Source organism: Leucopleurus acutus (genome assembly GCF_964270905.1).
Source record: "Leucopleurus acutus genome assembly, chromosome: 11".
Classification (NCBI taxonomy): Eukaryota; Metazoa; Chordata; class Mammalia; order Artiodactyla; family Delphinidae; genus Leucopleurus; species Leucopleurus acutus.
Genome location: NC_139152.1, coordinates 45103333 through 45129650, shown reverse-complemented (window position 1 = coordinate 45129650; position 26318 = coordinate 45103333). Strand labels below are relative to the sequence as shown.

The 26318-nt window shown below is 44.8% G+C and overlaps 1 protein-coding gene across 1 annotated transcript; it reads left to right on the top strand.

The window, feature by feature from the left end:
• Window positions 1-8953: 8953 nt before the first annotated feature.
• Window positions 8954-25055, top strand: PYM1 (PYM homolog 1, exon junction complex associated factor; the record flags this gene model as incomplete). The annotated part of the gene is made up of 3 exons (XM_082850447.1): window positions 8954-8984; window positions 23427-23520; window positions 23910-25055. 3 exons carry the CDS (start codon window positions 8954-8956, stop codon window positions 24391-24393), a joined length of 609 nt encoding a protein of 202 aa, XP_082706573.1. The 3' UTR covers window positions 24394-25055.
• Between the last annotated feature and the right edge of the window lie 1263 nt (window positions 25056-26318).

Genomic DNA, 26318 nt, shown 5'->3' with positions numbered 1-26318 from the left:
GTCTTGATTCATCTCTGACCATCCCTCACATCCCTGCCCCCCACCCCTCTTTCCCAGGCTATACACGTCTCTGGGAGTGTGTCCCTCGCCTGCTCCTACCTTTTCTCCCTCCAACCCCAATCTCTGTAGTCTCTGCCGGGCCTAAGCTCTGTCCCATTTCCCTTCGCATCCCGCATCCCGCAGACCCGGCCCTCCGGCGGTTCTCACTGAGATGGCGGCACGCCTCCCGGGCCACTACCCCATCTTGCTCCGCCTCCAGCCCCGGTCCCCAGCCCCGCTCAGTTACCACTCCCAGAGCCACCCACGCCCCGCAGCAACGACCTCTAGCGCTCCTGGCGCGCGCGCGACACAGAACCAGCTCTAGCCGGGTCCCCAGCCCCGGCCCCGCCTCGTCTGCGTCCCGCAGCGCTCCACTGGGGAAGGGCGGGACCCAGGCACGAGAGATTGGGGAGAAGGTAGGGGAAGAAAGCTCTGAGCATCTGCCGGGCGTCTCAGCTCCAGGAGGGTTGTGCTGAGTGCGGGAGCCTTCCTTCCACCCTGCTAGGTTAGCAGTGTTTAGGGAGCCCCAACTTTCAGCTATGGGACCCAGGGACCAAGGAGGAGCCATCACGTGGATCATGCTGACCACTGACCCAGGGGCCAAGCTGCAGAGGGCAACTTGCCTTGTGGATTCAGTAACAGCAATAACAATATCTTACATTAGCATAGTACAACACCACTTTGGAGTCAAGCAAAACTGGGGTTAGTCATATCTGGGTTCCATTCTTAGCTGTGTTACCACTGTGTGACTTGGGCAAAGTACAGCTATAAAATGGCAGAATGATACCTATCTTTCACAGTTGTGAGGATTAAGTCAAATAATGTACGGAAAGTACCTAGTATAACACCTGGCATATAGAGGGCCTACAAGGAATGGTAGTTATTGTATTAACAAGTAAAATCAAATTCTATGAGATAGGGAATTATTGGTATAGCCATTCTACAGATGAAGAAACGGGAGCTCAGAGACGTTGGGACTTCCCAAGGCAGGTGACAAGTGGAGGAGCCAAGGCTCCAACCCAAGAACTTCGTGGTGCAACCCCCTCCCCCACCGCCTCTCTGTCCTCCTCTTGTTCCACTCGCCCCTTCACACACTGCCTTCTAGTCTCACTGCCCTCCTCTCTGTTCCTCAAGCATGCCAAGTTTTTCCCTGCTCAGGGCCATGAGACTTACTGCTCTGTCGGCCTGGACCACCACTTCTTGCCTAAGCTGAAATGTCAGCTCCTCCCTGATCATTTTGTCCTAAGGTAGCCCCCGTCCTTTGCGTAGCACCCTCCTTTGTTTCCTTCATAGAATTTATCACAACTGGAGATTATCTTGCCCATTTATTTGCTTCTTTGTTTACTGTTTGTCTTTTCCTACCAAAATGTAAGTTCCACAGGGCAGGAACTTATCAGTCTTATTCACCACTGTATCCCCAATACCTAATGCCCATCATGTTATAAGTGCTCCATATTGGTTGTACAAATAGTTGTATGAAGCTAGGGAGTCATATGTGGGGACTCTTAATCCAAGCGTGGTTAAATGGGATGCCAGAGTATCCATCTGGACAGTGAGGGGAACATGAGACAATGTGGGGCACGTATAGTAGGTGCTAAATTAATATTTGTTAAATGAATGAATGATGCTAAAAAGCACTTATTGTGGTACTCCATCCAAGGCCCTGACCTTCTGTCTCCCCTCCGCCCACTTATTTAGGGTGGTTGGGGCAGGCTTAAGGAGGCAGTTAGGGTCTACTAGAATTTTTTTTCTGATGGTGCAAGAAACTTCTCTGTAACCTCTGCCCTTGGGACATCTCTGCCACTCACCTCCATGTATAGCATTCCTGTTCTGGAGGCTCTCTGGGAACACTTAGAAGGGAGTTCTGAGACACTAATATTGTGGAGAAAGGACTCCACCCACCTGGTCCTTTCAATGACTATAATCTAACTTCTCCTGCCAACAGATCTAATGAATATATAATAGTCTTATGGCTAATGGGGTCTGTAAGGCTTAATTAGCCTCTCTGATTACCCCTGGGGATTCTTAGATGGCTCCAAGGTTCTAGGAAATGGAATCTGAGAGAGAAAGTGACAGGGAGAGAGCAAACAAGAGACAAACGGGAGAGAAGACAGAATACTTCTCTCTTGCCTGTCTTTTCACAAGCCCCCCCGGTCTTACATGTAGTATATAGGAGAAGTTAAAAGAAAGGACTTTTGAATTAGATAGGCTTGGATTAGAATTCTAGCTCTTGGGACTTCCCTGGCGTTCCAGTGGTTAAGACTCTGCGCTTCCAATGCAAGGGGTGTGGGTTCGATCACTGGTCAGGGAACTAAGATTCCACATGCCACGCAGCGTGGCCAAAAAAAAAAAAAAAAAAGAATTCTAGCTCTTGGGTGAGTTATTTCATCTCCCTGAACCTGTTTTCTTATCAGTAAAATGGTTACCTGGAGAAATCAGTCACCATGGGGGGGTTAAATAAGGTAATACATGCAATATACTTAGCAAACTGCATGGCACAGAGAAAGAACTCAGGAAACATTAGCTATTATTATTATTATTATTATTATTATTATTATTATTATTATACAAGGGTGGTACCTAGAGAAACATATCTGGAGATCAGGAAAAATGATGCCTTGGACCCAGGATGGCATAAATTCTAGGGACTCCCAGCAGCAGTGAACCCCAAGTTGTATACCTTCCCACTTGTGTCATGTCTCAGGCACAGGCATGTAATATCAGGATCCTGCATTTTGCCTCTGGGAGGGTGAGGAGGTGGCTATAGAAACTAGACTATCAGGGTCCAAGGACACTCCTGGGCTGGGACCTTGGACATAAAGGCTCCTGCGATTTTTTCAGTTGTGCAGGGCCTTAAAAATCTGGAACAAGTCCAATTTTGTCCTGCTCCATCCCAGCCCTGAGGCTGTAACCTGGGCTAGTCCAGACCAAGGCTAGGGCTAGGAGGGTGGGGTCTGCTGCCCAACCGCCAGCTATTTGTGACTCACCCTTCCCCTCCTTCCTCTGGTTTCCCTGCCTGCCCCTACCAACTTGGGGTGAGAAAGTAAGAAGTTGACTTGGAGGCAGAGAATCCTAGAACGTCCTCAGAGCTGGGAGGCACAAACTGTCTTATTTTACAGAGGAAGAAACTGAGGCCCAGATAGAGAGCGACTCTCTCAGGGTCACACCCAGACTCTAGACATAGTGTCCTTAGTCCATTCCATTAAATCTTAGTGTCTCTGGTCTTCTAGATCTTATTTTAAACATTAAATACTAAAATTGCTGGTAACTGAGAGATAACTATGATTTCCAAAGCCAGTGCTAACATTTAAAGTTTCCTTTTTCACATCAACACTCATTGCTCACATTCCAAGTCATGTAGGTTTACCATTACCCAAGAATCAGCTATGCCCCCAGAACACTCAGGCTGACCCAGCAAGGATCCCCAAGGGGCAGGCACTCCCTTTTGAGGGCCCAGACCTGATTACCTGGACTTCTGAATCCCTTAACCACACCAGGGCTTACATCCTCCTCCTGTTTCGGAAGACTGAGGGAGGGTCTCTTCCTTCCTGCCCATCCCTGCTACCAGTCAGTGGCCCCTGAGAGGGAATCATTTGGCTTGAAGCCTTAATAGTTGTTAAGCCTCCACAAACATGGCAGATGGTAGTGTTGCCTGATTAACGGGGTGGTGTTTGTGTGTGTGTGTGGGTGGGTGGGTGTCATTGTGCAGTACAGGAGGAAGTTACGATGTTGGCACGCTTGGGGGATGTGGGCTCATATGGTTAAGAGGTTGAGGAGATGCCCAGCAATATTTGCATTTCTTCCTCAGTAAAGCTCATTTCCCCCACTGAAAGGTGAAAAGTAGGATTCAGACCCAGGTAGTTTCAGAAACTTCCCGGTGACAGGTGTGGAAAGGAGAGGGGTGGGAAGTTGGGGACCAGGAGGCCAAACAAGAATCCTTCTCCACCCGTGCAGCGCTGTGCAGGTTCCAAAATGGACTTTCCTCCGACTCGGGTCCCCAGGAGCCAGCTTCAGCATCTGTCCGAATCATCGGGACAGATGGAGGGCAAGGTCTGCGGGAAACACTACTTACGGGGTTCTGGGCCAGTCCTCCCGCTGCCCCCCGCTCCTGGCGCAAACCCTTCTAGCTACCCGCTCCAGCTGTCACGCTTCCTCCTTCTCGGCCCAGCAGCCCTACCCTAGCCCGTGGGGCGTCCCCTCCCGCGGCCCCCGCCCCGGCCTGCTCCGGTGCGGGAGGGCGGGAGGCGGCAGGGGGCTCGCGGGGGTCTCTACCTTGCCTGCGGAGGGCGCGCTGTCGGAGCTGGAGCGCCGGCGCGGGAGCTGGAGCCCGAGCTGGGCTGGAGGGGACGGGCCAGGCAGACGCGGCTGCCGCGGGGCCGCCCCGCTCCTGACGACACAGCTGCCCGCCCCCCACCCCAGAAGGCCCGCCCGCCGGCGCCCGCGCCCGGCGCCGGGCGCCCCTAACTCTGGAAACTTCTAGTTCACCAGACCCGATTCCTCCCTCCCCCGATTATCTCCAGGGCTCTGGTCTGTGCCACTTTCTCCACATTCCTGCGCAGCTCATCTTCCCGCCCCGTAACAGCTCTGTATCTGTCTTTCCAATCACTCACAGCCTCTCCCCGCATCCCAACCCTGGGAGGCCAAGGTAGGGGGCGGGGCCGCTGATGAGACAGCTTGGCTGTTGCCCACCCAACCAACTTCTTACCCTCTCCTAATTGCTGCCACCAGGGGCCTTCCCAGCTCCTTTCCAACCATCCACCATGGATTGAATTCACACTCAGGAGGCTCCGCAGGAGCAAGGCCAGAGTTTCAGACTGCACATCCTAAGACCAGACACCTCCCTGCCACCATGGGCTCCACGCTGCTTGACACTACTTGAGAGAATCTGCCCATCTTTGCCTCCAGGTTCCTCACCTCCGTTAAACCCAAACCCCAGGTGCCTCAGATTTGTTTTCCCCAGGCTAAGGACACCTCCTTCTCTCAAGACTCAGATTCTTCCCTTAAGTCTGGGGTTGTGATTCAGGTGCAAAGAGCATTCTGGTCTGGGGGCTTCCCTGGTGGCGCAGTGTTTGAGGGTCCGCCTGCCGATGCAGGGGACGCGGGTTCGTGCCCCGGTCCGGGAGGATCCCGCATGCCGCGGAGCAGCTGGGCCCGTGAGCCATGGCCGCTGAGCCTGCGCGTCCTGAGCCTGTGCTCCGCAACGGGAGAGGCCACAGCAGTGAGAGGCCCACGTACCGCAAAAAAAAAAAAAAAAAAAGAGCATTCTGGTCTGAATCCACCCTTTCTCCATGCCCTAACCCTCCCACTTTACCTGCTGGCCTTGGCAGGTGCTGTGGAAGGCCCTGGCCAACAGTCGGGGTGAAAGGAGATCCTTTCAGCTTCTCCTGTCTGGAATCTGTTTGTAGTTAAGGCTCTTGGGGCAGCATGGATGGTGGTGAGGCTGGTAGAGCAAGGGAGAGAGGCTGAGGCCTAGGGACTTACTGGTAGGAACTGAAGACCCAGGCATCCTGCTCCCTGGCCCCGCCCCAACTCTGTCTAACCGCCTCCTACCCTTCACTGAAGTAGGGCACAGTAACAAAGGCTTGAGTTCCTGGAATCTTCCCTCATACACCTGGTGGTGGAGAGGGGGAGGGAGAGCTCTGATTGGAAGGGTGTATGTGGGTGTTGTGTGTATGTTGTACGTGTACACACATACAAACACAAATGTAATATATACATACTTTTGGTGGAGGTTGGAGAGGAGAAGGAATGAATACACGAGGCCCTCTAGTGGAAACAGAGGGGTCTAAGCAGTTCTTGACTGTTCTGAGACTTGTTGGAAGAGAATCCTCCATTTTTATCAGAAATATAGCTGCTGAGTAATAGGGTTTGGAGTATCGTTGTTGCATCTGAACTGGAGATATGAGGCAGCGGTTGGAGAGGACCTGTCTCTCTGCTCCTGTCTCCCCTCTAATCTTAAAAAGACAAAGACACTCCCCATCCTTCATCTCCCCTTCCTACATGACCTCCTCAGTCATTAAATCATAAGCACTTTTTTTTTAATTTAAAAATTTATTTTATTTATTTTTGGCTGCATTGGGTCTTGGTTGCTGTGTGTGGGTTTTCTCTAGTTGTGGCGAGCCGGGGCTTCTCTTGTTGCAGAGCCAGGCTCTAGGCATGGGGGCTTCAGTAGTTGTGGCATGCGGGCTCAGTAGTTGTGGCACGTGGGCTCAGTTGTAGCACGTGGGCTCAGTAGTTGTGGCTCTCGGGCTTAGTTGCTCTGCGGCATGTGGGATCTTCCCGGACCAGGGCTTGAACCCGTGTCCCCTGCATTGGCAGGCGGATTTTTAACCACTGTGCCACCAGGGAAGCCCCAAGCACTTTTGAAGGTTTATTACGCACCAAGTCCTGTACTTTGTTCTGCAGGACAGCCAACGACATAGATAGCCCAGCTTAAGGACTGCACCAAACAGTGGCTTGGTTGTGTGGGTATGTGTATAAGCCATCCTAAACAAACATACAATATAAGTAAGAACAGGTCCCCTAGTTCTTCTTCCAATCAGTTTTCTGCCCCTGAGCCCCTCATCTAGAAATCCTGGAATGATACTAATCCTTAAGGCACTCAGCTTTCCTTGCAAATAACACTTGCAGTGCTACCACCCTATGTACGACCTGTGTTTTTTCAGTCTGTCATCCTCAGCTATGTTCCTACATGAAGTTAAAGATGCTCCTTTTAAGACATTTTTTGAGACTTCAAAGTGGGGCATGAGGTGATCTCTCTAATAAGCAATAAGTTGGAATCGGTCATACTCCAGGCTTGTATCTTCTTTCGGATCTGTGCTCCATCATACCGCAGTCAGTTATTGGTGGGGGTGGGAGGAAGAAAGGCCAAGAAACATCTAAGGAGGAGGCGTCTAATGCCTACAGTTCCAGGTGCTCATTTCTTTAATCAACCACATCATAAAAATCAGAAACAAAGAAACCACAATGAACAAAGGGAAAGGAAAAAACAACAGCTTTGTTCTCCCCAGCCTCTTCGTTCCCCTCTTCCTCTTCAGGGTGGTGGGGGACACATCCGGGGTTCAGGGCTGGGTCCCAGGCAGATCTGCTAGGCAGACAATTGAGTTTCACTTCCCGTCAACCCCAGAGCTGAGGCAGGATGTCTGAAGGCATAGTGGGGGTCCTAGGGTAAGGTGGTCAACAGGGGCCACTTTAGGATTGCTTCTTGCAGAAAGGTCCTTTGATTAGCCCACTAGTACTCCTCAGGTAGTACAGTCAGTACCAACACATCCCTCTAGTTTTTAGATGCTTCAGCTCATTCTTACCTTTAGTAACAAGGCTATGGACAGGATACTAGACCAGCAGGGCTGAAGCACAATTGGTGAAAGAAGAGCAGGGATGAAGGATGGCAGTGTTAGAACATTTGCAATGACAGTGTATTGAATGCAAATCAGTTTTTAAATGAGTCTTTTTGAGATCTTCTGAGCTGGGCCTCTGGTGGAACTCAGGAAGGTGGAGTATGGAAGAGAAGTCAAGCTGTGACCCCATAAAACTTCTGAAGCTTCATTTCAAAGCTTTACTAAGTTCCTAGTCAGCCATTGCTCTGTTTTTTGTTTGTTTGTTTTTTAAGTGGGACATGCAGCCTAGTGTTGGAGGTGGTCACTAACTGGTTCTGTTGGACATTAACCTAAGCCAAAGTGGGGGATTTGGAGGAAGGTAAATGGGTTGATGAGGAAAAAGCAACATGGGGGGGGAAGGAAGAGGGCAGGGCAGACACCTGAGGAGAGGAACTTGCAGCCGGCCCCTCCCAAGCTGTGAGGGAAACGAGTTTAGCAGGACTTAGCCCAGAAGGAACAAGAGCTGCTGAAAGAGCGGGGGAGGGAAAACGTTTGGGTTCCTCTAAAGAATAGGGAGGCACGGGGCAGGGTAGGGCTGCAAAGGGAGTGACTGTACGGCTCAGATTGTTGGCGCGTTGCCCCGATATCGATCCCCATCGCCCAGAGACTTGGATGAGGTTAATTAGAATACTGACTGGGTCCGCCCAGAAGCCTTCGCCTTGCCCTCTGACCCTGGGGCGAAGCCCGAGGAGGCTCCCGGGTCGAAGGCCAGAGCAGACTTGGGCCGTCGTCACTTCGCCGCCCGAGTCCCTGGGGCCGCCCCAGGGGCAGGGCCAGGCCCGGGCTGCCCGCCCAGCCCGGCCCGCCGCGCCTCCTCAGCCGTAGAAGCCGCCGGCAACCCTGAGGCTGCGGGGACAGGTGACCGACCGGCAGCGCCTTCGGCCTTGCACTCCCCTTTCTCGGGTCTCCGTCCAGAGGGTTGAGCTGAGCGGCCAAGGGCAATCGGCACGCGATTTCGACCTCCCCACCTTCTAAGAGAGGGTTAGTTGGGGTCTTGCGTTCGCCCCCAACATTGGTGCGCCCCAGTGCGTTCCCGGAGTTTGCCAGTCCCGTCCTATGTCTCCAAGCTGCTCTGGGACCTGGATGAAGGCCAGGGCCTGAATATTCTTCTTTTCCTCATTTATTAGCCGCCCCCCGCCCTTTCTGGATGCAGGTGGGCCTTGCCCCCTTTTCTCCCGCAGGTCCTAGACAGTCGAAGAGTGCCTTGAGGAGAGGGGCTGTGCCTCGGAACTTCTCTCGGCGCCCAGAGAACTGCTGTATACGCAGCAGGCGCTCACTAATGCTATCAGTGGCAGTAAAAGAGCCCACGGCTCTTATTTTTTAGAGTCTTCAGCTTCTACCCCATTCCTCCTCCTTCACTGCTGTCCATGAAATGGTGCACTCTTCCTTTAAGACTAAAATGGTGGCTTGCTACGATCAGGACTCCACTTCCGGTGGGGAGGGGGGCGGGACCCCAGCCCGCTCACGCCGGAAGTGGTTTGCGTTTTCAAGATGGCGACTCCCTATGTAACTGATGAGACCGGCGGTGAGTGCGGGAGATGTGGAGCCGCTTCTCCCCGGGCTCTCGGGGTAGGGGTTCGGACTTGGAAAGGGGTCTGTGCCCCGCCCATCCCGGGGCCCCTCCTTTGCCCCGCCCTCCGGACCGCCTTCCCCATTCATTCTCTCCTACGGGGTGTCACCTGCGCCCCCTTCTGGTCTCGTGTTTGGGGGGGTCTCCGCTTCCGGTCACCCAAACCGTGGGGTCCTTCAATGCTGGACCTTGCTCCAGGACCCTCACGGGCCCTTAGCTTTCGTCCAGAAGTTGGAGCTGCCATATTTCTTTTGGGTTTTTCAGGCTTGGGGGCTCCTACACTCTCAGTTCCCTCCAATTCCTGCTCTCCCCCTCTTCCCCTCCCCCATCTCTCAGTGTACCTGCTTTCTGCCCTACCCTAGCCCCGTTTAAATTCTTTTTCTTGAAGCTGTATTTGTTGGAGACCTCCTCATTGCTACATAGTTCTTTTTTCCACTCTCCCTTATTTTCATTGTTGGGTCACTGAGGTACAGAGGTGTGAAGGGAAGAGGGACCTAATACAACTTTCAGCTAGAGTTTTCTCCTTGATGGCATCACCCTTCTGTACCTTCTCTGGCGATGGTGATGGGAGTTGAGGGATCTAAGGTGGTAGAAGGTGAACAAGAAGGTGTCTAGTGGCCTCTCAAGCCGTGTGACAAGTTTACAGAGCCCACTGTGCCTTCTGATCAGAGAAGATTTTCCAACCTGGCTGATTGAGATGCTGAAATATCTGTTGTGTATGTGAGGTTTATGTGTTGAAAACTGAAAATCAAGATTTTCATTTTGGCTGTAGCCCATCCTAATTTCCCCACCTTCAGAAAAATGTGCATATCTACCCAGTGACAGTCAAATAAGATAGTATATGTGAAAGCAATTTATAAAACGCTGTGCAAGGCAAAGTATTACTGTTTTTTGTAGCCCTCATTGTGTATGTGTATTCTGTAGAAGTGACAGTGTGTGTGTGCTTTGGTACATGCGGTCTGTTTTAAAATGTACCTTTTATGCCTCTTGCTTTGCTTGTTCTCCATGTTACTTACATCTCAACCCACCCCTCCTATGGTATCTAATGACAACCTAAGTCTCTGCTACTTCTCTGCAGCCTCACCTTTCAAAGTGGTACAACCTCTTCTCTTGCTCTCTACATAGTAGGTACTTCTTCAGTTTGCTTCTTTTAATGTGTGCTTTGGATACTCGTTGTCCAGTACACTTCTCTTTATTCTTAATCGTTTTCTTTAACCTGATTTAACGGACATCCAGATATCACATCTCACCCTACCCTCCCACCAAGAGGTATCTTCTGTTCTCTGGGACTGTGTGGAAGAGAAGGAATCACACTGCTTTTTTGCTTTCTCTTACTATTTCCAGATCATTGATCTACCACTGTCACTGTAAGTCTCATGGAAGGTACTGCCATGCAATTATAGCATTTTCTCTAAAACCTGCCCATTCACTGCCCACAAGGACCCTGATGTAGCATATCTTTTTCTTTTTTCTTTTCTTTTATTCTGTTTCTCAGTGTCTTCACTCATTCTCAGTGTCTTCAGCATCTTTGGAATACTCTTATTGTATAGTTCCTCAGCATGAGACCATTAACTTTCCTTTGAATTTTCAAACCAGCCACACATTAGAATCACTACAACCTGGACCTACTACATATCCTACCACATAGGACATCACCTATGACACTGCTTCCCCCTTCAGGTGTTCCCCATCACTTATTTTAGCTTCCTTACCCAGTCACCTTTTTTACTTCCACATGCCCATAGAATCAGCTTTTTGCCCTCCTTAGGTTCTCTGGTCCTTGACCTTTCCCATTTCATTGAGTCTACCAGTATCTTCATGACTACTTTTTTGTTTGTTTTTTTTTGCGGTTCGCGGGCCTCTCACTGTTGTGGTCTCTCCCGTTGCGGAGCACAGGCTTCGGACGCGCAGGCTCAGCGGCCATGGCTCACGGGGCCAGCCACTCCGCGGCATGTGAGATCTTCCCGGACCGGGGCATGAACCCGTGTCCCCTGCATCGGCAGGTGGACTCTCAACCACTGCGCCACCAGGGAAGCCCTTCATGACTACTTTTGATGCTACCCTGCTAGACCTCTGTGAACAGTCACTATCCTCATTGCTTTCCTCATTCATTTTGATCTTCAATACTAAGCAAGCACTTCTCTTATCTTGAATCATACCCATCAACTGTTTTCTTGGCTTCAGCTTCTAGGCCACAGCACATGGCTAGAGAAAAGGCACAGACAGTAGCACATTCAGTATAATATAACTTAATGTTAACTTCTGCCAAGATCACAGCTTTTTTCCAATTCTTCTTTGTTGGTTTACTTACATTCTACCATGGCTATTTCCCTTACCTTTCTCAGCTCTCGGTGACTTTCCCTTTTAATTCCCCTTCTTGTGGCAGATGGCCTCATTTTCTGTTTCATTGAGAAATCAAGGTCTGTTATTTCTGTTTCTTTCCTCTTCATAGCCTGATTTCTTGAATATCAGGTCCACACATACTATTTCCATTTCCTCACTGCTTACTTGTTCCTTAACTTTTTTTTTCTGGCCTTGCGGCTTTCAGGATCTTAGTTCCCTGACCAGGGATTGAACCTGGGCCACAGCAGTGAAAGCACCGAATCCTAAGGACTGGACTGCCGGGAATTCCCTGTTCCTTAACTCTTCAAAATGGTTTCTTTCTAGCACTAGCCTCTCTCCTGAGTTGTCAGTTCTAATTGTTTGGTGAGTAGCTTTCATTCTTGGATATACTGTCACACCTTAAATCCAGTCTGACCATAATTGATATCAGTTTTTCCTTCCTTATTTCTGTTAAAGGCACCATTGTTCTAGCCAACCCAAGATCAGCTTATTGCATCATTTCTCTCTTTCTTTATTTTAAATAGACTTTACTTTTTAGAACAGTTTTAGATTTATAGAAAAATTGAGAAAATTATACAGTTCCCATATACCTTAAACTCAGTTTCCCCTGTTATTAACATCTTACATTAGTATGGTATCGTTATTGCAATTAATGAACCGATATTCATACATTGTTATTAACTAAGGTCCATACATTATTAAGATTTCCTTAGTTTTTACCTAATTTTTTTTCTGTTCCAGGATCCCATATTACGTTTAGTTCTCATGTCTCCTTAAACTCCTATTGGCTGTGACAATTTCTCAGACTTTCCTTGTTTTGGATGACTTTAACAGTTTTGAGGAGTATTGGTCAGTTATTTTTGTAGGATGCCCCTCTATTGGAATTTGATGTTTGTCTCATGATTAGACTGGGGTTATGTGTTTTTTAAGGGAGGACCATAGAAGTAAAGTGAGGTTTTCATCATATCGTATTGAGGATACATAGTATCACAAAGATTGTTTTACTCTTGATATTTACCATGATCTCCTGCCTGAGGTAGTGTTTGTAAAGTTTCTCCACTGTAAAGTTACTTTTTTCCCCTTCTCCTTTCCATTTTGTACTCTTAAGAAAGTCACTATTCACAGCCCACACTTAAAGAGTGGGGAGTTATGCTACCTTCTTTAAGGATGGAGTATTTATACACATCATTTGAAATTCTTTTGCACAGATTTGTCTCTTCTCTGCCATTTATTTATTTTTTCTGCCATTTATTTATTCAGTCAGTTATGTGTATCAATATGAACTTCGGGTTATTTATTTTATTGCTCAAATGTTTCAGCTTTGAACATTGGGAGCTCTTTTAGTTGGCCCTGTGTCCCTTTGACATATCCCCATCAGTGTAGGTTTTTTTTGTTTGTTTGTTTTGTTTTGTTAGCTCTTTCTTACTTTCTGGCACTAGAAGCTGCTCCAGGCTCATCTTGCATATTTCCTGGCCCAGTCCTAGAATCAGCTATTTCTCTAAGGAGCCCTTGTTCCTTTTACTTAAGAATGGTGTGGGAAACCAAGATCAGAGCACTAGGTGTTTTTGTTGTTATTAACAAAATGAACTGGGGTGTTGTTTTTGCATTGTCTTTTACTCCCTCTTCTACCCCCCACCCTCCAATTGTCAAAGTATCATTTTCTGTTTCTGCTGTTGTTACCCTTATCCCATCTTCAATGCTTGTTAGCTACATGGCCTGGGAATTTTAAGCCTAGGGAATCCAAGTTTTAGTTTTCTCATCAATGAAATAGGAATAATAACTCCTACAACATAGGATTATTGTGAGAATTAAAATTTAAATGAAATAATGTACATGTCTAGCACATAGAAAGTACCCAAGAAATGGTTCTGCAATTATTACTGTTATAAAGATTATGGATTAGAATAGATTACATGTGTAAAGTATCAAGCAGAGTACTTGAGTCAATCTAAGTGCCTGATAAAATTCTAGTTTCCTTTATCCTGCAAATATTGCTGTGACCTCCTAAACAGTTGTCCTACCTCTGTCTCTCTCTGTTTCAGTTCATTTGACACACTGTTACCAGATTACTGCTCCTTAAGTACAAATTTAATTATTTAATTTTTGTTCAATATAATTTGTCCACTGTTCAATTTGGCATATACCCTTTTGATCTCTATTTTTCTGTGCATTTTTAAAACATTTTTTAATCAGACGGTATTTACATTTTTATGTGTTGCCTTTTCGTTTAACCTCACGACATAAGTATTCTTCTTTGCTATTAAAAACTCTTTGAAAACATCTTTTAAAATACTGGCAGAGTGTTTTATTATTTGGGCATACACCCTCTCTTATCTTTCTTCTGTTATTAGACTTCTAGATTGTTTCCAGAATTTTTGTTATAAGAACTCTGTGAATATTTTTGTACATAAATTTTTGTCTGCATTTAGGGTTATTTTCTCTTTTTTAAAAATTAATTAATTAATTAATTTTTGGCTGCATTGGGTCTTCGTTGCTTTGCGCGGGCTTTCCCTAGTTGCAGCAAGTGGGGGCTACTCTTTGTTGTGGTGCGTGAGCCTCTCACTGTAGTGGCTTCTGTTGTTGCGGAGCACAGGCTCCAGGGATGCGGGCTTCAGTAGTTGCGGCACATGGGCTCAGTAGTTGTGGCTTGCGGGCTTCAGAGCACAGGCTCAGTAGTTGTGGCTCATGGGCTTAGTTGCTCCGCGGCATGTGGGAGCTTCCCAGACCAGGACTCGAACCCGTGTACCCTGCATTGTCAGGCGGACTCTCAACCGCTGCGCCACCAGAGAAGCCCTAGGGTTATTTTGTTAGGACAGATTTCTCAAAAGTCGAATTACTGGATTGGAGGATACAAACTTTTATTTATTTTTAAGTAATTATAAAATTAATTTATATTGATTGTAGAAAACTTGGAAAATATTTTCATAACTAGTATAAAATATAAGTCCCATGCATATTTGGTAATTGCAGAGCCCAAAGATAACTACAATTACATTTCCTTTTAGTTTTTCTTTCTCTGCATATATATAGCATATCTATTTAACATAATTTGGATCATACCGAATGGCTGTACTTCCCCAAGTATGATTCTCAGAACACTTAGTAGTCCTGTGAGATGTGCTGTAAAATAAAAAACTAAAATAAAAATAAGCTTCCTGTGGTCAAATAAATTTGGGAAACACTGTAAACCACATTTCCATTGGAATATTCACATGAACGAGAACATAACTCATTTAAGTCTTGCTGATAAGAACAAAAAAAGTTTTTTCCTATGTTTAACCCAGAATTTCTCAAACTTATTTAACAATTTTTGGGGGTAACCTTACAGAAGTAGTGTTACAATATCTACAACACTACAGAAGTAGTGTTTTATTACATAACAATATTTAGGAAATGCTGCTCTATGTTAGGACTACCTTATACTCTCTCTCTTAGTTAGCCAGATTGCTTTCTTTCTTTCTTTCTTTTTTTTTTTGCGGTACACGGGCCTCTCCCGTTGCGGAGCACAGGCTTCAGACGCGCAGGCCCAGCGGCCATGGCTCACGGGCCCAGCCGTTCTGCGGCATGTGGGATCTTCCCGGAGCGGGGCACGAACCCGTGTCCCCTGCATCGGCAGGCGGACTCTCAACCACTGCGCCACCAGGGAAGCCCCCACATTGTTTTCTGAAGGGTTTTACCATTGACAGGATATGAATATACTGGTTTCATCACTTCTTGGACTACACTGGTATTCTGATCTTTAAAAATTCTACTGCTTTGATAGGTAAAAATGATATTTTATTGTTTTAATTTGTATTTCCTTTGATTACTAGTGAGGTTGAACTTTCTGGTATTCTTCTTCACTTATAACACAATACACAATAGTGGTGTAAAAAGCACAGCCTTTGGAACCCACAGCCTGGATTCGAATTCTACTGCAGTTTACTGACATTGTAACTTTGGGCAAATTATTAAATTTCTCATCATCTGTGAAACGAATAATCCTTCATGGAGTTGTGAAAATGAAATAATATATATAAACAGGGACTTCCCTGGCAGTCCAGTGGTTAAGACTTTGTCTTCCAATGCAGGGGATGCGGGTTCAATCCCTGGTCAGGGAGCTAAGATCCTACATGGCTCGCAGCCAAAAAACCAAAACATAAAACGGAAGCAATATTGTAACAAATTCAATGAAGACTTTAAAAATGGTCCATGTCCAAAAAATCTTAAAAAAGAAAAATTATATATATATATATATATACATACACATACACACACACACACACACAAACACTGAGTACTATCCTTGTCATGAAGCAAGCACTCAATAAGGGGTAGCTGCTGTTATCTTTTTGGAATTGACTCTCAAATTTACATATGGACCATTCACTTTTACATTTAAGATACTCCTCTCTAATATGAGCACAAACCACTTTTCAATACAGTATCATCACATACTATATCGCTGCCTAAACCCTCTAGTGAAACTGGGCAGTATAGTATAAAACAGGTGGAATAAGAATGTTCTGGTATGTAAGCTTTGGCGTCAGGACTGAGTTCAGACTGCAGCTACATGCTGCCTTTGTGATCTTGGACATATCTTCAACCTCTTGAAGGCTGTTTCCTCAGCTGTAGATCATAATAATCTACCTATTGTCTAGATTCAGTCAGGTAGTGTATGTAAAGTTCCTGGTGTAAAGTACCCACTCATTAATAAACATTCTTTCCTAATTGTTCTTAACATACTGTGAGTTTTACACTGCCATCATTTTGCTTGTTGTTATTCCTCTTAGAATGCCCTTTCCCTTCCTTTCTCTGCCTGCAAAAATATCAGCCACTGATTTACTGTTGTTATTATTACTACTGCTTCCTACTCTTTGAGGTCAAGTCCCTGAGATTTTCCTAATTTCCTGTCACCTTCCCCCATCAAATGGGGTGTGGTTATTTATTCTCTTGAAATCTCCTATTAGTTATGTGTCATTGTCTCTTAGGGATACCTAAGACATTTATACTTTTGTCTTATTCTTTGTTTGCCTAACTTGCCCACCTTTTTCCTTACTTAAACTGTAAATTTCTTGAAAGTAGGGGCCATTTTACTGATCTCGATAATCCCTGTAGCACTTCATACAGTACTTTTCTCATAGGAGGCTTTCAATGAACATTCATTGCGCTTCACTGCAGTCTGGCTTCTGACCACTCTGCTTGTCTGAGGCTGTATTCTTGAACATAATTAGGGATTTCCACATTTCCAAAATCAATAACCTTTTCCTACTCAGTTCTGCTTTTCCTTAATCTCTCTGTAATATTTAATACTGTTAATCACCTGCCGTTACTTCAAACTCTTTTGGTCTCCATGGAGTAGTACTGTCCTGGTCCTTTTTTTCTAAGGATTATTTCCTAGTGTTGCTGACACCTTTTCTTCTTTGAGGAAAATAATCATGACCGTTTTTCCAGGGTCATTCCTCCAGATTGGATCTTCTTTTTAATATTTTCTCTATGTTAGAAACCATGTCTGGATGACTAATAAAAAAAAAAAAGAAAAAAAAGAAACCACATCTAAGTCTTATAATTGTTGGCCCTCAGGTCATCCTCAGGCTCAGATCTGTGACCCAGATCTCCTTTCTTAACTTTGAAACAGGCTCCAGGGATTCAGCACACCTTTAAGAGTCACTTCCACCTAACCCCTTGGAGTTCTTTCAAGCCTTGCTGTGTTGTCTCTTCACTGTCTTCCTGCCACCCCTGAAAACAAAGCCCTTTTCAGTTTAAGGAAATAGATTGAGGATTACAAAATAGCAGATGTGGGGAAATAACAAAGCTTACAAAGTTCTTATAGTAGCAGTCTCTAACCTCTAGTTTCTGGTTCTCTCAAAGATGCTACTGAAAATCATGGTATTCTGCCCATGGTTTTTATTTCTAGGGTTAGGAATCAGCAAACCTCTCCCCTCTTTTTGACTGTACCTTTGGATACCATCAAGGCCAGAGACTGAAACCAAGATAACATAAAATAGGTATTCCTTTGTGATAATGGGCTATTTGTATCTCTGAGGGCTTCCAGTTAGGATGGCCATTCAAGAAGCTTCTGCCCTATCTTTTCTCACACTCCATCTTTTTCTTTTTCTTTTTTTTGCTGTGTTTTATTATTTAATTTTTTTATTGGAGTGTATTTGCTTTGCATTGCTGTGTCAGTTTCTGCTGTACAGCTAAGTTAATCAGCCATATGTATACATATATCCCCTCTTTTTTGGATTTCCTTCCCATTTAGGTCACCACAGAGCACCGAGTAGAGTTCCCTGTGCTATACAGTAGATTCTCATTAGTCATCTATTTTATACATAGTATTGTATATATGTCAATCCCAATCTCCCAGTTCATCCCACGCACCCTGCCCTTTCTCCCTTGTTTTCCATACGTTTGTTCTCTCCGTCTCTGTCTCTATTTCTGCTTTACAGATAAGATCATCTATACCGTTTTTCTAGATTCCACATATATGTGTTAATATATGGTACTTGTTTTTCTTTGTGACTTACTTTACTCTGTATGAAAGGATCTAGGTCCATCCATGCCTTTGCCATCTTTACTAGTCTTAAGGCTTCAACTATAATCTCTGCAGTATACTTAAATGTATGTTTCTAGCATTGTCCCTTTCTCCTTAATTCCATGTAAAAACACTGCCTGTCTAGAATTGAATTAGTTACTTTCACAAAATTGTCTTCTCCTATGGACTCTTTTTTTTTTTTTTAAATTTTATTTATTTTTGGCTGCGTTGGGTCTTCCTTGCTGTGCATGGACTTTCTCTAGTTGTGGCGAGCGGGGGTTACTCTTCGTTGTGGTCCGTAGGCTTCTCATTGCGGTGGCTTCTCTTGTTACAGAGCACAGGCTCTAGGCACAGGCTTCAGTAGTTGTTTCACGTGGGCCTCAGTAGTTGTGGCTCGCAGGCTCCATAGCTGTGGCTCGCAGGCTCTAGAGCGCAGGCTCAGTAGTTGTGGCGCACGGGCTTAGTTGCTCTGCGGCATGTGGGATCTTCCCGGACCAGGGCTCGAACCTGTGTCCCCTGAATTGGCAGGCAGATTCTTAACCACTGCGCCACCAAGGAAGCCCTGCCTTTCTTTCTTTCTTTTTTTTTTTTTTTGGTCTACCTTTCTTTTTAATTAGAATGCATGCTCCAAGAAGGCAAGACCCTTGCTTGCTTTATTCATTCATTGTTGTATCCCTAGCTCCTGTTACATTGCCTGCCACAGCAGCAAGTACTCAATAAACATTTAAAATCCATGTGTGAATAATGTTATTACTATACGCACTACATGCCCACAGGGATGTTGTGAAAAATAAGAGAAAACGTGAAAAGCACCAGATTAAATCCACTGTAGCACAATGATTTCCTCTCTCTCATTCAAATCTTCAGATCCTGACTACTTATTCTTCATAATGAATTTCTCTTTCATTTTCTTTTCAACACTTATAGAGACCATTTAAATCAAGTCTTCTCACATTGCAGCTATTGCTTTCATTTTTTTCTACCTTTAGTTTATGTTACACATTTTTCAGGTTAATCTTCTTAAAGCAATGCTTTGTGCAGATCATATGCACTCTCTTAATGGCCTTCAGTGTTCTCCCACCTTCTGAAGCTTGAGTCCAAACTCAAGAGGAGATTGGATACCTTTCATATTCTGACTAATTTACCTCTAGTCTCTTTTTCCATTACATATGCTTTTTGCCAGAACATACTGGATTCTTGCTATTCCCTAATATGATGCTTAACTTTATTTATTCATTAATTTGAATTAATTACAGTCTTTCATGGACCAGGCCCTTTGCTTCAAAGATCAAAGGCAAAGTTTCTGCTCTTAAGCAAGCAAACAATTATTTTAAACATTAGATCATGGTAAAAGGCCACACCAGGTGCTGTGGGTGCACAAAGGTCAACTTCTAAACTGGTTTGGGTTGGTGAGGTCAGGAAGGACTTCACTGAGGAGTTCATACTTGAACTGGACCTTTAAAGACCAATAGGCGTTAACTAAGATAAGAATCAAGAAAAGTCTATTCCAAGCCAAAGGAAGATTGTTTTAAAAGCAAAAAGGCGTAGAGAATAAAGACACAGGTGAGATTTGTGACTATTTCAGTGTCTGGAGCAGAGAGTGTGAATGACTGGGTGTGAAGAGGCTGGAGACTAGCAAGAGCTGGGTCAAGAAGGCCTTTGTGTGTGGTTCCATCTTCCATGTAAATACCCTGAGGGCAACAGGAATCCAGGAAGAATTTTAAGTAGGGGAATGACTAGTCTGATTTGTCCCTTTGTTTATGTTGTCCTATAAGCCTGAAATACTTCCCTTTCTCATCTTTCCTCATAACCACACCCCAACGTCCACCTGTCTAAATCCTGCTCATCTTCCAAAGATCACAAAGATGCTTTGTCCTCCATAAAATTTTTACTTTACCTGGTCAAAAGTAATTTCACTCTCCTTTGTGTCTCCAAAGCCGCTTGGATTTGAAACCCAAAATGAGATTTTTAAAAACCTACAATATAGCAACAACATTAATTGGAATTTTTAAAAGGAAAAGTTATTTATAAGCCAATCACCAACATAACTTTTCGTATTGCATCTTCTTTTCTAAACTTATGAATATGCATAACATTTAATAATAAATCATAGTGTATATAACTTTATGTTTTTGTTTTTTTTGCGGTACGTGGGCCTCTCACCATTGTGGCCCCTCCCTTTGCGGAGCACAGGCTCCGGACGCGCAGGCCCAGCGGCCATGGCTCACGGGCCCAGTCGCTACGCGGCATGTGGGATCTTCCCGGACCGGGGCACGAACCCGTGTCCCCTGCATCGGCAGGCAGACTCTCAACCACTGCACCACCAGGGAAGACCTAACTTTATGTTTTATATTCCGTTATATCATATTAATGATTAAAATTTTTTGGTCATTTTTAATGGCTATATTATAAACCACTCCTGTATAACTGGATGTGGTTTGTTTTTAATTTTTAGCTATTTATAAATAATGCCATAGTTTTCACATGATTACTGTCCCATTCTTCTTTTTTCTGTTTTCGTTTTTTCCTGTTCGAATTATTTCCTTATGCTAAATTTTCAAGATTGGCATTGCTAAAACGAAGTGTGTTGAAGTGTCTTTGGCTTTAACCTCTTTACGCTTCCCCCAGTCAGTGAATTACCAAGAGAGGTTGATCCTTTGGTAACGTGGCTGGCATCATTCTCTTCCTTTTCATTCTCAGTCAGTTCTGTCTCTCATGCCAGGATTATTGCAGTCGTTTTTTTGAAAGATGACTTTTAAAAAAATTTACTTATTTATTTCTTTTTGGCTGCATTGGGTCTTTGTTGCTGTGCGCGGGCTTTCTCTAGTTGCGGTGAGCGGGAGCTACTCTTCATTGCAGCGCACGGGCTTCGCATTGTGGTGGCTTCTCTTGTTGCAGAGCACGGGCCCTAGGTGGACGGGCTTCAGTAGTTGTGGTGCACGGGCTTAGTTGCTCCACGGCATGTGGGATCATCCTGGACCAGGGCTCAAACCCATGTCCCCTGCATTGGCAGGTGGATTTTTAACCACTGGGCCACCAGGGAAGTCCCTGTTTTTTCATTCTTGAATTTTTACTCTTGTCTCGAAACTGTTGCAGCTCAGCAAACAATATTCTCAGTGGCCCTCTTTTATTCACCAGATAAATTCCAAATTCCTTGACCTTGTTTTTAAGGCGTTCTACGGTCTGGCCCCATTTTAAATTTTCAACCTAGCTTCATGTTATTCCCCATCATGAACTGTCTGGTTCTCCTGGGCTCCTCTGTTTTCTGTTCTTTACATACTCAGGCCATCCCCACATCCAAGCCTTTCTTGGCGCATATTTGTTCTCTCTCCCATCCCCTCTACCTGTCAAATCTTACCCATTTTCTTTAACATTTTTTGTTTTAGTTTTAATTTATTAATGATATTTGCCTTTTGAACAAAAACCCAATTCATGTAACAATGTATAATCCCCGTGGGAGGCTCTGGACTGGACTTTTTATTTTGTTAATCTTTTTTATTTTCTTCTTTTTCCTTTTTTTTTAACAAATTATACTAAAAAAAGTTATACTAAAAAAAAGAAAAACAAGACTAACACAAGATATAAATATATATGTGTGTTTTTTTTAGGAATATGTTATTAAAGCTTAATGGTTTCTACCACCTCTTCTTCCAGGTTATCCCTCTTAAGGTAATCAGCATTAAAGTCTTGGTATCTTGGTATGTGTCCTTCCACACGTTTCTCTTTGCCCCTATACACAAACTGTCTGGACCTCTAAGTGCTGCTCCTTGCCCCAAAAGGAATGGGAGCACCCTCTACACCAGCAGTTCTCAAAATGTTGTCCAGGACCCTTGGGGATTCCCTAAGACCCTATCAGGAGGTCTGCAAGCATAACTATTTTGATAATATACTGAGATGTTATTTGCCCTTTTACTGGGTTGACATTTGCACTGAGGGTACAAAAGCAATGGTGGGTAAAACTGCTGGCCTCTTAGCGTTAATCAAGGTGGTGGCGCCAAACCGTACTGGTCATTGTGTTCTTCACTGCCACATGCTTGCAGTAAATAATGCCAGTTTCACTTAAGAGTATCCTTGATGATGCAATAAAAATTATTAATTTTATTAAACCCTGGCTCTTTAATACACATCTTTTTATCTATTTTTCCAGGTTTATTGAGATATGACTGACATTTAACATTGTGTACAATGTTATAGGTGTACAAGGTGATGATTTGATACACATATATATTGCGAAAGGTTTACCACAATAAGGTTAGTTAACACATCCTTTACCTCACATAATTACCTTTTCATTGATTTATGGTGAGAACACTGAAACTCTACTCTCATAGCAACTTTCAAGTGTACAGTTCAGTTTTGCTGACGATAGTCACCATGCTGTACCTTATACCCCCAGAACTTACTCATCTTATAACTGAAAATTAAACATCTTTTTAGAGTTCTCTGTGAATTAAATGGGAAGTAAGCATGAAACACTGCTGCACACTGAAGTGGTGTCTCAAGGAAAAGCACTGGCGCAGTTGTTGGAGTTGTAAGCTAAACAAGCTTCCTTTTCATGGAACTCTATTTTTCCTTGAAGGAACCACTGACAAACTATAGTAATTCAGACCTGAGTACCTGATAGGCATTTTCCTGAAAAATGAAAGAAGTGAGCCTGTCATTTCAAGGAAAACAACTCTCAGTGTTTGTTGCCAGGGATAAGATTCAAGCCTTCAAGTGGAAATTAGAATTTTGGAAAACTTGTAACTGCCACTGGAAACGTGACAGCTTTTCAGTAAAGGGTTTTCTGATGAGATTAACGGATGTGATTTTTTTAAAAAAGATTGCACAGTGAAATGCATAATATTACAAAATAAGAGCGTATGGGGGATTCTGAAAAAAGTTTAAGGATCTTTACACATTATTCTGCAACTTGCTTTTTCACTTAGTATATCATGAATACCATTCAAGGTCAGTACATCTGTATCTAACATTCTTTTTCATAACGGCACGGTGTTCCATCATGTGGATGACCCACGTCTATTTAGTCACTCATCTATTGATGGTCATTCAAGTTGCTTTCAGCTTTTTGCCAATTTAAATAATGCAGCAACATTATTATAATGCAAACATCTTTACATATAGCCTGTGTACTGGTGCTTTTATATCTACAGTATGGATTCCTGAAAGTTGACCTATTTTTCACCATCCACCTTAATAAAACTTCCCCTTTTCTACATCCCTGGTCATTTCTCCTTCCTATGATTCTTGTTTTTGCCCTTTTTAGCCTCTTATTCATGTACTGTCCTTTGATGTCCTCATGCTGTTTTGTTTTTTTTAAACTTCCTCTATGCCTGCCCTGTCTTGCCAACTAGATTATAAAAGTAGAAACTCCCTGAGGGCAGGGATGGTGTATTATACAGTGTATAGGCACTCAGTAAATAATGAGAGTGGGATTGATGGTTGATATGAGAAAAGAATGCCTTAATGGATGCATTTAGTGGAAGGTGCTGGGGGATGCTGTGTGCATTCATGCATTCTTTCACCTTGGGGGCTATTTGAAAATTAGAAAGAGTAACTCTCCAATTTAATTCTCCCATTTCAGGCAAGTACATCGCTTCAACACAGCGACCTGACGGGACCTGGCGAAAGCAGCGGAGGGTGAAAGAAGGCTATGTGCCCCAGGAGGAGGTCCCAGTGTGCGTGGTTAGGCGTGAGGAGGGAGTATTTAGTGGGGTCCCTACAGCAAGAAAGAACATGTGTGCCTATGAGATCAGGGAAGAATTTCCTGATCCCAGTATCCTAGGAAAGGGAAGGAGGGGGCTGGGATTCAGGGATGAGTGAGGGATGAGTAACCAAGTGACTGACAAGTCCTGTTGCTATGGCCTCTGTTCAGCAGAACCTGTAAATAGCATTCAGAGATCCAGAGCTTTAGGACCTAGGGATCCTACAACCTGCAGAGCAGAGGAAAGTTGGGGAGGGACCAGAGGCAGAGGAAGGAAGCAGGAAAGTGAAAAGGGTGAAATAAATTACAAGGTTAGGAAAAGGGCTCGAAAAGTCAGTGATTCTTTGACACTGTTCCCCGCAGGTATGAGAACAAGTATGTGAAGTTTTTCAAGAGTAAACCAGAACTGCCTCCCGGCCTGAGCCCGGAGGCCACTGCTCCGGTCACCCCATCCAGGCCGGAAGGTGGTGAACCAGGCCTCTCCAAGACAGCCAAACGCAACCTGAAGCGGAAGGAGAAGAGGCGGCAGCAGCAAGAGAAAGGGGAGGCGGAGGCCTTGAGCCGGACTCTTGAGAAGGTGTCCCTGGGAGAGACAGCCCAGGTCCCCAGTGCCCCACAGGCCTCCCGGGCAGCGCCTGCAGCTGCCTCCGACCAGCCTGACTCAGCTGCCACCGCTGAGAAGGCCAAGAAGATAAAGAACCTAAAGAAGAAGCTTCGGCAGGTGGAAGAGCTGCAGCAGCGGATCCAGGCTGGGGAAATCAGCCAGCCCAGCAAAGAGCAGCTGGAGAAGCTAGCGAGGAGGAGGGCGTTGGAGGAGGAGCTAGAGGACTTGGAGCTGGGCCTGTGAGGCCTTTGGGGAATAGAGGATGGACAGCAGAACAAACCATGGGGCTCTCTGGGGTCCTGGGGAATGTGGGCAGCAGCAGTCAGGAGGGGTACCCCCGTACTGGCTCACTTTCACCTCTCATGGCCCAATTCCGTCCTCCAGAGCCTAGCCTCTCCCTCATTCCTTCCCTTTTTTTCCCAACTCCTATTTTTTTGGACTTTTCTCCCTCCCATTCCCAGTGTTCAAAATCTCAGTGACTATCCCAGGTACCTTTGCTGCTGATTTGGGTGTCTTGTTTAAAAAAAAATTGGGTGGGTGGGAGTCTCTTGGAGAACTGAGGTTGAGGGTAGGGGGAGTACGCCCAAGTCTTGGAGTCTTGGTTCCTGTTCACAGTGTTTATGGGTTATTTCCCCCTCCATCCCTAACCTCTTTTTTTTTTTTTTTTTTTAAAGAACAGAATAAACTCAAGTAGACAACATGTTTTGCCTCTCTTCTTTTCAGCTTCTAGTAGGTGTTTTATCCCCTTCAGTTTGGCACAGGAAGATAAGTATTGAGAGTAATATTCTTTTTAATTTTTAAAAATAATGTGTATCACCAAATTAGCAACACTGACTTCTGTACACGTTTGCTCAGACTTCAGTGAATAGAAATTAGTGTTATAATAAAATGAAACTTAAAACAAATTTAATTTGATATCAATTTACATGTATCATCATTATTGTGCTGCATAGCAGTGGGGCCCTAGTATCTCCCTTACTGTTTACTTCTGAAGATCATTGACCTAATTTTTTTTTTTTTTTTTTTTTGGCTGCATCACAGGGCTTGCAGGATCTTAGTTCTCCCACCAGGAATTGAACCGGGCCACTGCAGTGAAAGAGCCGAGTCCTAACCACTGGACCACCAGGGAATTCCTGGGACAGCTCTTTTGAAATTTTACCTTCTCAGATGCCATCCCAAGATGGCATTGTGGGGCAAACTAATGACACAGGATGAGGAATTTACAGCCAAAAAGAGCTGTCACTTAATTTTCGCATACCCTCTGATTTCCACACCTTCACTTGTCATCATCTTTCTTTCTAGCCAGCTGCCAGAATAGAAACCCACGGAGGAGAAGTCAGCCTTAGTTCTTAGCCTGACTCTTAAGGTTCTACCCAATCTGGCCTCATTTCTTGCCATTCTTTTAACTCTAGTCAAACTGCTTCAACTCTACTGAACTTTCATTTCATCGAATGAGCCATATTCTCTGAGCCTTAGTCCTTTGCCCCTGCTGGTCCCTCTGCCTAGAATACTCTTCCTGTCCCCTTCTCCCTAATCAACTCTTTCTTAGCCTTTGGATCTCTGCTTAAATGTTATCTTCTCTGGGAAGACTTTTGTTACCCTCAAATATTAATTAAGGTGTCTTTCTTAACCTGCTTCCTTAACACTCCACGCTTACATTTGTGGTGGCATTTATTATATTGTCACTTGTTTTCTTGTTAGCCCTTCTCCTCCTCATTAGATCATGTGCTCCTCGAGCATTGGGATTGTGTTTTTTATCATTGCATCCCGGTGCCCAATATAGTAAATTCTCAAATGTTTGGCTGAATGAATGAAGACACAAGCTATGTGGGGAAACAGAAGACGACGGAAAATGTATGCCTTGCACACCTGAGCAGTTACTGAGAACTTGATTGGGCACATCAGTGTGAGACCAAAAGTTCAACTTCCCTTGTGTAAGAAAGACCCCTATGCAATTATAAAGATTTTAAATAAGATTTTTCAATACAAATTTATTTATTTATTTTTGGCTGGGTTGGGTCTTCGTTGCTGCGCGTGGGCTTTCTCTAGTTGCGGCGAGCAGGGGCTACTCTTCGTTGCAGTGTGTGGGCTTCTCATTGCGGTGGCTTCTCTTGTTGCAGAGCATGGCTCTAGGCGCGCGGGCTTCAGTAGCTGTGGCTCTCGGGCTT